Source organism: Onychostoma macrolepis, chromosome 02 (genome assembly GCF_012432095.1).
Source record: "Onychostoma macrolepis isolate SWU-2019 chromosome 02, ASM1243209v1, whole genome shotgun sequence".
NCBI lineage: Eukaryota > Metazoa > Chordata > Actinopteri > Cypriniformes > Cyprinidae > Onychostoma > Onychostoma macrolepis.
Window position 1 is genome coordinate 28,335,526 of NC_081156.1, and position 10,553 is coordinate 28,346,078.

The window sequence follows — 10,553 nt, forward strand, 5'->3', positions numbered from 1 at the left end:
ATTAATAATAAAATGGACTCAGCGTGTCGGGACCCGACGGGCTTGCAGACCTCTACCCCCAACACTGTTAATATATGCTTCAAGAGACCTACTTGCAAAGCTACCTGGAAAACTATGCGCAAGTGCACCTAGGGAAAAAAGCTGCTTTAAACGCAAAGAATGCTCACACCAAATGTTGATTTAATTTAGTTAATAGAAGTTAATTGATAAAGAAAATATATTTATGACATTATTCTTGACAGCATCCTCATTTTACAGCATTTTTACACAAGTGCCTTAAACTTTTAACAGTACTTTAGCTTTGCTGGTAAGTTTCTTGAAGCATCTTGGAGACGTTTCCACAGTTCTTCTGGATTTAGTCTGTCTCAGTTTGTTCTGTTTCTTCATGTCATTCCAGACAGACTGGATTATGATGAGACCTGATTTCTGTGTGGAGCACTGGATTATTACAATTAATGGCAAAATTAATTTTTAGGGAATGTAAACTGATATTTCCAGACATACTACAGCAAAAGATAGAAATAACTGACTTAAAACCATGTTTTAGCGGGTGAAAATACTAGTGTTCTACTAATTTTGGCCACAGGCCTACATAAACTTTTAAAAACTTAAAAAACTCTTAGTTTTATTTAAGAAATTTTACAATGATATCAAACTCAATAAATAATATACCATAACATTAGGGTGTTCAAGTTGTCTGTTCAACTTTTCACTTAAATTGTTATTGATAAGTAATATATAATATACATTGTAAAAGAAAATCCTTAAAAATAAAGCACAATTTACTAAACTAATATGAAGGAATTTAATTTCACTAGTAGACACAGTCTTAGAACCCACTGTATTTCACAGTACTATGGTATTTGGTATGGTACAGCCACAGTATTTGTTTTGTAAGGACAGGTAAGCAGCTCAGGTTTTGACAGTCTGTTAGCAGTTTGAGCCATTCAAATTACTCGCTGCAAACCAAAACAGACAGATCCATCCACAAACACATCTATGCATACACAAACAAGCGGTGTTTTCAGGCTGTCATAACAATCATCTACAGTCTGATTTAATGACATGCCGTGAAGCGGTTGAATTGGCTGAGGTCTGGCATATTTTGGCTTGATATTTCAGTTTATTAAAGTCTACGGCTCTGTTTTTCCACCTGATAAGCATAAGCCCCATTAACAGGTCAATTAAACAGCACCTGTCTCTCATTACTGCAGTCAGTGAGTGTGCCGCACCACTACACTTCACCCTCGATAGTCCTTGAATAACCAGAGTGGGAAATTTACAGCTTGGTTAAAGTTTTGGCAGTGTGAAAATAAAATACCGCCTTTCATTTTTCAAAAGTTGTCACATTATTATTATTTTTGACACGCTACAGGTTATCTGTTTGCTGTAGTGAAGCTGTTTTTCTCCATTAGTAGTCAAGACTAATTTACTAACAGATTTGTCATCTGTAAAATCACTGCATTTCTCATTCCTCTCTGAGGGGTAAATTCAGAAATCTTTATAACCTCACAATCCTCTCATCATTCAGCACAGATCAGATTTGTGTCAGCCATCTGTCATCAGTCACATGGCATCATGCTCTTGAAGAAAAAAGGATCACTCTGTGTTTGGAAGAGATTATAAACAAGTTTTATCTAACATACAGTCACACAAAAATGATTTTATTAATTACTCAAAAAATAAGTTTTTAATTATATAAATGCTTATTATTTTGTAACAAATTGATTCACATTTAGGTTTTGCATATGCAGAATATGATCTACAGTTTAAGATGAAAAGAATAAAACACATTTGAGCTGCAAGGCTTAACTCCACTTAAACATGATTAAACGAGGTAGAATCATATAAAATGTTTGATGCATGAAATTAGAAATTAGTTCTGCAACTTGATTGTTATGAAATGCCTCCACCTGCAGGCGAGCTGAAGGACTACTGTAGTGTGGTGCAATAAAGTGGGAAGGCATCTGGGAATGTTGTATATAAAAACGTGGAATGTGATTTGTACAGCAATTTGATGTCTCATTTCCAGATTTAGCTTGTTTGCTGTCCCCATTCCTTCTTTCTTAGCTCCACTCGCCTGATTTTCCCGCTTACTGTCTTGGGAAGATGATCCACAAACTCAATCTGACAAAAAATGAGTTAAACATTTAAAAGCTGGAACAAAATATTCGTTCAAAATGGACTAAATTGAAAAGATCTCCAGTTGAGGATTAAATGCGGAAGTACTGAATTTGAATCGTAAGTCACCTTGCGTGGATATTTATAAGGAGCTGTCACAGTCTTCACATGTGTTTGCAGTTCCTGGATCAGTTCCTTATGGTCTCTTGATTTATAATCTGCTGTCAGCACTACAAAAGCCTTCACCACCTAAAACATGGAGCAGCACAATTAAAAAAAAAAAAAACAATTATAATTCGGAATAAACACAGTTTTGTATTGTATATGTATGATGATCTTAGTTACAATTTTATATCAACTACAAACAAAATCTTTTGTGCTGCATACTTAGACACCATTTAAATGCATCATATGCACTCTACTGATAATTCTGGTCTTCTATGTTATATAATTTTTGCCTAATTCTAAGGTCACACTGCATGTATCCTTCATGGAGAAGGCAATCCCAGAATGCATTGCGCTACCTCTCCTCGAACTGGATCAGGGCTGCTGACCACAGCAGATTCTGCTACAGCTGGATGCTCTATCAAAGCGTTTTCCACCTCAAATGGACCAATGCGGTACCTAAAACAGACACACAACATGAGATAGATTTCAAAATTTAACATCATCATTATGATAAGTAGAATTCCGTACCCTGCGGACAGGATAACATCATCAGCTCTGCCGATGAACCACAGGTATCCTTCATCGTCCATCACTCCCCTGTCACCTGTCAGGTAGAAATCACCTCGGAAACACTCTGCCGTGCGCTCTGGCTCCCCCTATAGGATGAATTTAGATCAATAAGTTTAGTTAGTGCGACTGGAGCTCGAGAACTTTTTTGTTAGTACAGACTCTAATAATATGCGAAAAAGGAAAACGTACTGTATACTCTGTAAAAAGAGAGAAGGGTCTGTCTGGTTTGACTCTGATGCCGAGGTCTCCCTCTTGTCCATGTGACACAACAGAACCATCTTCATCCACCACCTTAAACCAAAATAGTCCACAGTTCACTTCACAGGAAAACAAGCCAATTCAATAGATGAAAGAAAACAATGTATTACCTCAATTGCTTTTCTGTCATTTTTAAAACTTAATCTTTTTATTTTTATGTAATTATTATATCTCAGTCCATATATTATAGTTATTTTCAATATGAAGTCAACTATTATTATACCCAGTTTAAACCCTAGACAGACTGTTACTGCACCTGAACATCATATCCTGGTGATGCCTTTCCAAAAGATCCTGGTTTGATCTTCATGCCTTTGAATGTGCCTGCTATTAAAACCTGGGTGGAAAAAAAGAGATATAACCTATCTTTGTTTGACAGCACACAAGACTATGCTTAATTTTATTCTCTGTCTCTATTATAAATATGTGACCATATAGATGAAAACAGATGCTAATTTAGGACCCATTTTTACTCATGTCTATAATGATCCTATAAAACCTGATTCAAGAAAAGAGTTTCAGCTGTTTAAAGGAATAGTTAACCCAAACATGAACATTTGCTGAAAATGTAAGCACCCTTAGGCTACACAAGATGTAGATAAGTTTGTTTCTTTGGAGAAATTTAGCAGTACATCACTTGCTCAACAATTGATCCTCCGCAGTGAATGGGTGCCGTCAGAATGAGAGTCCAAACAGCTGATAAAAACAACACAATAATCCACACCACGGCTCCAGGCCATCTTGTGAAGTGAAACTTCACTTTTTTGAACAAGTTGTGTGGATTACTTGTGGTTTATTGTGATATGATTTATGTTTGGACTCTCATTTTGACGGCACCCATTCACTGCAGAGGATCCATTGGTGAGCAAGAGATGTAAGGCTAAATTTCTCCAAAATTTTCTAATTAAGAAACAAACTCTTCTACATCTTGGATGGCTTGAGGGTGAGAAAATGTTAAAATGTGAGAACTATTCCTTTCAATGTTTATTTACAGTCTCAGTCTGTCCGTAACCCTCATAGATGTCCAGTCCAGTGAGTTCTTTCCATTTGCACATCACTTCTGGGTTAATGGGCTCTCCTGCACACAGACAGTGCTCAAGAGCCCTGAACGTAAACCTGTCAAAAACCACAAACAAAGATGAGGACTAGACCTGGACCAGATGAATCAGTCTCATTCTGCTGTGATCATTACAACATCCAGGTCAAGATTCTCAGTCATTTAATAACCAATTCAGTTAAAACTTGCAACTTATTCATTAAAAACAAACTTCTGCTGACAGTATATATATAAAAACCAATAATCATAAATAGAGCCTCTAAAAACTTGTAAAGATAGAACTAAAAGATAATTAATTTAAATACAAATGGGTAGTTGACAAATAGGCAGTAAAAAATGCTTTTTTAGTAAAAAAAAAAAAAAAAAAAAAAAAAAGAAACGCGCATATTTATGTAGTGTGAAGTCTACAATCTTTGAGAAAATATAAAGGGTCACTAACTTCGTCAATTCTTTCACTGCTTTTTTAAAACACAATTTTACTGAACTGTACCATAAATTTGTCCTATGGTGTGATATAGCAAAAATTAAGAAAAAAAAACCTCTTAATAATACATAAATAGCAAGAGAGAGATTTATCTTCATTGCTAGACACATATTTTCATATAGTGCTATTTATTTAATATGAAATAATAATTTTTTCCCCATGACTTGTTGGACAATTTCAAGACAAACTTTGCTGTCATTCGTTCAAAACTGCTGAAAATTACACCATTTTAAGTCATTTTAAGTGATATTTGTATCTCCCCATTGCAATACTCAACTGTTTTTTTTTTAAAGATATTTTGAGATAAAAACAAATCTATGGTTCTTTTATGTGTCACACCATAGGACATTACGTCACACTTAAGGACAGAAATTGTCGTTATTAAATTGTTTATATTTAATTTTGAACATGTCAAAGGAGAAAGGAATTTTAATTTTGATACAAACAATATCAACATGTATTTTAAACAAAACAAACAAAAAAAAAATGTATCAACAAAATTCAGTCTCTTAGTCCAGGGGTTCTCAACCTTTTGCAAGCTGCCGAATCGTTTGAATGAACGACTCAAAGACTCGCTTAATAAAACCGCTTATCACCTGCATTTGCGCTCACTATCGACAAACCCATCAAATTTGTTCAAAACTCTTTTTTTTTTAAATAAGTCCAAACACATTTTAATTTTTATTCAGGAGTTATGTATATACAAAACTATAACTTTTTATGACAGTAGATTAGTGATAAAAAAAATTGCAATTTTTTTTTTTTCAGGTTTTTTTCCCTCCCATCCTGTAGCCTACTCGCACCCCACCCCCACCCCCTTTTGAGAACCACTGTCTTAGTCAATCAATATATTACTGAAACTCATCTAGCCCCCCGCCGCATGTGCAGCACAGCTAAATATGATTGATATTAAACTATATTCATTAAGATGTGAATGAATTTTTTTAAACTATATGGCTACTCTTTTTAAGGCATCATTTTCATTGTATTTTTTTTCTGCATTGTTCTCTTAGGATCTCCTCCCTTCTGTGGATCCTTGTTAATTTTCTATATATATTTCCTTGTCCTCTCTCTTCCACTAATTTCTCTCCCTCAATTCTTTTTGTTTTGAAAACAAAGCATCACATTTTATGCTTATTTTCATGACACTTTATAACAGTACAGGTTTTCTGTAAAAACATCAGAAAATAGTTTAATTAATGTAATTATTGTATTTAAGAACACTGAAAATGATCAAAATGATCTTTGTCCTGTGGTGTGACAGTGCAGGTGTCACACCGGATGACATTTTCTGTCACACCATAGGACGGTTTCAGCCTTTTTCTGTCTAACCTGTCATTAGTGGTAAGCAAGACACATTTGCATAATTTTCCATGATTATGTAGTTTAACATGCAGTTTTTAATGAAAAAAATATATAATTTAGGAGTGTCGCACCAAAAGACAAAAAAGTTAAATATTTGAACAATTCTGAGACAAAAATGGTACCATGTGCACATGACATGGGCTTGACAGGGGGCTTCAGTAACACGACCATGAATGGGGCCCTTCAACTAATTAAAGTTTTCTCTGGAATTGGCCGATTTAAAATCAGGATATGGTGTCACACCAGAGGACATGGTTTTCAGAGACAAAATGTATCAAGTTCCTACGTTTTCAGAAATATATGGATGAAAAAAATGATTGCCATTTACTAAAATAGACACTTGTACAATTATGCCGGAGGTATTTATTAACATTTTTATGCTTTTCTTTTTCATTTATAAAGGTTGTAATTTATTGAACCATGCTTGAGACAGTCACACCATAGGACAATTTTGAGATTCGGCTCAAAAATAAAAAAATTAATTGAATAACACTGCATCTTTTATAACAACAGGTCCATGTGGAACAAAGAAATGTTTAACCATTTACTGCATTCTAAATAACGACAATATTAATTATATTCATTTGAAAGTGAAAATGCCATGTCACGTCAACAACCCAAATACATCACAGTCCACCAGTCACAGTCAGTACCTGGATATGTCATCCTGTACAAGCATTCGATAGGCTGTTGGTGCTGTGCAGAAGGTGGTGATGGGATAGCTGCTTAGAGTCTGTCAGGAGAAAAACAAACAGCAAAAATCAACAAATCATATCAAGTTAGATTATAATTTTTGTTTTTTCCATAAAAGACTTTCATACAGCTTTGTTAGGGACATTTTTTTTAAAGAATCAAGAATCAACCAGAACATCCAGTCAAGAATGGACCAGTGGTGCTCCTGTACCTTGAGGACTGTACTTGTATCAAAACGTAGCATGTGGTGAACAAACACACACGCTCCCTGTATCCATGGTGCAAACACACTGCTCCATGCAGACTTGGCCCAACCTGTGTCTGACGTGTTCCAAAACATATCCTGTTCAGTCAGATCCAGCCAGTACCTTAAAATTCACACACACAAATAAACATTACATTTATTTGATTAAAAATACAGTAAAGACAGCAATATTGTGAAATATTATTACAATTTAAAACAACTGTGTTCTATTCAAATATATTTTAAAATGTAATTTATTCCTGTAAAGCAAAGCTGAATTTTCAATGTCTTCAGTGTCACATGATCCTTCAGAAATCATTCTAATATGCTGATTTGATGTTCAAGAAACATTTATTATTATCAATAAAGGAAAAATTTGGACTGCTTAATATTTTTTGTGGAAACCAACATTTCTTAGGATGCTTTGATGAATAAAAAGTTCAAAAGAACAGCATTTATTTGAAATTATATTTTATAACATTGTAAATGTCTTTCCCATTTCTTTTGATAAAATTAATGCAGCCTTCCGGATTAAAAGTACTCAAACTTTCTATTGTGTACATTATTACATATGTACATAACTTTGAATGCATCTTTAGCTACATAACATCTATCAATTTTCACATCATTTAACTTTCATAATGTTACAAACCTGCCGTTCACCGTGAGCCCCAGACCGTAACTACAGTGGCTGTGTTGGGTCATTTTTGGAGCTCCGGTTGTGCCACTGGTGAAGAAGATAGTCATGGCCTCCTCACTCCTGGTGTCCATGCAAACATGATCATCTGACACTTTTCTACTTTTCACAAATACAAAATCTGATCTTAAAATAAATCACCAATTTGTAATTTTGTATACACTTTTAAGGAATGCGCTCAGTCATTTCTTCAGTAAATTACAGTGCTCCCTGTACACACACATCTCTTGCTCTCCACTCACCCCATGAGTTCGGTCAGGTTGCCCCAGCCGTGCATGGCCCTGTGGGACAGCAGAAGCTTGGTGGAGATGGAAGGGCAGTCTGAGGCTACTGTGTCCAACAGTGGAGCCAAAGATTCATCTGTGATCACACACTTGGCCCCAGACATCTGCAGCCGGTGGCGGATATCTCGAGCAGTGAGCTGAGACGTGCCGGGGATCAGAACCGTACCTGTGCAAGGAAACAGGGAGTTTAAAGAGGAATCACTGTGTGCGTGTGTGTATTTAGACCAAATAGTATGGAATTTAAATATCTGCCATCTATCGGTTCTCAGTCATAACATGAAAATAACTGGCGGCTTATCTGGTAGAAAACGTTCAAATTACACACGTCAAATTTAAGCTGGTCTAAACTAGCATTGTCTCCCCAGCAGTGTGAATCAATAAAAGTAGACTAAAGTTTAACCCTAACAATGAACCAATGGAAAGGGAAACAGAACAAGGGTGAATGAATCCTGAAAATGTCTCAGCATATGCCTGACAAGTCCATTTGAAAAGGACTGTGAGACTGTACCTGTTCGGAGACATGCCACATTAACCAGCCACCACTCAGGGACTCTGGGTAAGATGAGGAACACACGATCCCCTCTTTCCAAACTGCACACCTGATGAAGAACATTTGCAAGTCTTCTGGAGTGAAAGCCCAACTCCTCAAAACTCCACCGGACCTCCTCCCCGCTGTCATTAACCCACCACAGAGCTGGAAGAGACGACCTCTGTCCGATCTGTAATATACCACAACAATACACTGAACAAATAACTGTATGGCATTAAAATGAACTAAAACGATTAGGATAATACAAGTCTCCACAAACATTATCTCATTATATAATAGTACACAGTAGTGATGGGCGGTATGACCAAAAATTTATATCACGGTATTTTTCAAAATGATACCGGTTTCACGGTATATGACGGTTTTTTTTTCATGCATGACCGGCTGTTAACCACATTTTCTACTGATAGAGGGAGGAAAAATTGCATTAGATTGACTTAGAATGCCCTATTTTACTGTCATGATGAGCGAATATTGTAGAAAAATTCCACTCTAAATAGTGACTAAACACGACCCATTAATACATGTTAACCAGGAGTCACTCTCATTTATAATCGCGACATCGTCTGATAAAATCAACATTCATCTAACGTTACACTAAAGAGCAGCTATGCAGCGCACTGAGTAACAAACTAAAAAATAAACAAAACAAAAAAGTGCATAATATTAACGAACTATGCTCATATTTATAATTCCAAAAAGTCAGTTAGCGGCAAGTGCTTGGAAACGCTGTTTTGTACTCATTTACTGACGAGTCTGCAGCGGTACGGCCAGCTGAATGCGGTGCTTTCTCTGCCGCTCGCTGCACAGAACAGACGCCGAGAGCGGCTACACTGCGCCGGAAGAGTCAGATCTCGCGCTCGCGGGGCAGCACTGGATCTTCCAACTGAACCATTTCTAAGGTTTATCCAAAAATGTCGCTAGGTTTGTCAGTTTGTATATTCTATGGGAAAAAAGCCGCTAAAAGGGTCTGAAAGTTGCTAAATAATATAGTGCTAAAGTCGCGCTCGTGTGTGTGAGACGCGGGAGCTGATGGCAGCCGGCGGTGGATATTGTGATGAATTCTTCTGTCATCACGTTCTACAGCTTCAGAACTTTCACGCTTAGTACGGGCTTTATTTAAAAATAAAATAAAATACATACAGGTTTAGAACAACATAAGGTTTCGTAAACGAAGGGGTTATTTTTTGTTTGTTTTGTTTTTGGTGAGTGAATTAATAAAAAGCAGTTCCTTATTGGCATTATGCTCCAAGAAGAGAAAAAGAAAGGCACCTAATAATTATTAGTAATGGACCTGTCATGTTTTATGGTGTTATTTGATTTCACTTTTATTTACAGAAATTGTATGGTAATACCTATGTCAAACGTAGGCCTACTTTAACTACTTATTTCCAATATTATTATTTTATTATATATTTTTTTGCCTAAATTACACATGCAAATTCAAAAAGTACTGCATGAATGAATATATAATAATGATAAACGGGTTTCCAAACACTCCCCCATCTTCCACTACTCTCTCCTAAAGCCAGCCCCAAAATATTGGCAGAACAGCTGTTTTCTTATTGCCATTCTTTTTCGTGTTTTTTTCAACGCCTTGAAATGTTTTTACACTTGAATGTACAGCATCAGCTCATCTGCTCCTGATTTTACAGTGTTTGTTTAGAAATTATTCAAAAGTATTATCCATCCAGTCAAAATATTAACCGGACGTTAATGTAAATTTATTCAGTGTTTAATGTACAATGCGTATTATCCAGTTTACAGTCAAATGGAACAAGTGACAAACATATTAGAACAACAGCAGAACATTTTCTTAAATGACCTTTTCTTTTGTTTCCCATTGCTCCAGCACGTCCTTGGCGAAATTAAACCGCTGAGGAACTTGTATGTTGTAAGTCCGTCTCGTGCTCTCATAATCGCTAAAGTTTTTTGGTGCAGATGTTTTGGATCTGCATATTTGCAGCCACTGACCTCGCTCACGCACTTCATTTCTCTTTGAGATTTTCAGACAGTAGTTAAAAAGACTTTTGCGAAGCACATATAAATTCATAGTAAATCT

The 10,553-nt window shown here is 36.0% G+C and overlaps 1 protein-coding gene across 2 annotated transcripts; it reads right to left on the reverse strand.

The window, feature by feature from the left end:
* Positions 1–671: 671 nt before the first annotated feature.
* acsm3 (acyl-CoA synthetase medium chain family member 3) lies at positions 672–10,549 on the reverse strand. 2 transcript variants are annotated; one of them, XM_058753640.1, is made up of 13 exons: positions 10,317–10,549; positions 8,450–8,660; positions 7,900–8,107; positions 7,613–7,759; positions 6,928–7,084; positions 6,677–6,756; positions 4,110–4,233; positions 3,374–3,454; positions 3,049–3,150; positions 2,818–2,945; positions 2,646–2,745; positions 2,251–2,370; positions 672–2,127 (listed from the first exon to the last, which is right to left on the reverse strand). In XM_058753640.1, the coding sequence occupies exons 1-13, from the start codon at positions 10,542–10,544 to the stop codon at positions 2,035–2,037; spliced, it is 1,779 nt and encodes a 592-aa protein (XP_058609623.1). In that variant the 5' UTR covers positions 10,545–10,549; the 3' UTR covers positions 672–2,034. The 2 variants fall into 2 exon arrangements, with proteins under 2 accessions (XP_058609623.1, XP_058609631.1); XM_058753648.1 differs by having other exon boundaries at positions 673–2,127; positions 7,613–7,756.
* Between the last annotated feature and the right edge of the window lie 4 nt (positions 10,550–10,553).

What these genes read in the sequence shown, in the direction of transcription:
- acsm3 (XM_058753640.1), bottom strand. Translation starts at nt 10,544, where the DNA reads ATGAATTTATATGTGCTTCGCAAAAGTCTTTTTAACTACTGTCTGAAA. An exon ending in AACCTGACCGAACTCATGGG is followed by an intron (nt 7,760 to 7,899) that starts GTGAGTGGAGAG and finishes ATTTGTGAAAAG; the next exon opens with TAGAAAAGTGTCAGATGATC. An exon ending in GGGCTCACGGTGAACGGCAG is followed by an intron (nt 7,085 to 7,612) that starts GTTTGTAACATT and finishes GTGAATTTTAAG; the next exon opens with GTACTGGCTGGATCTGACTG.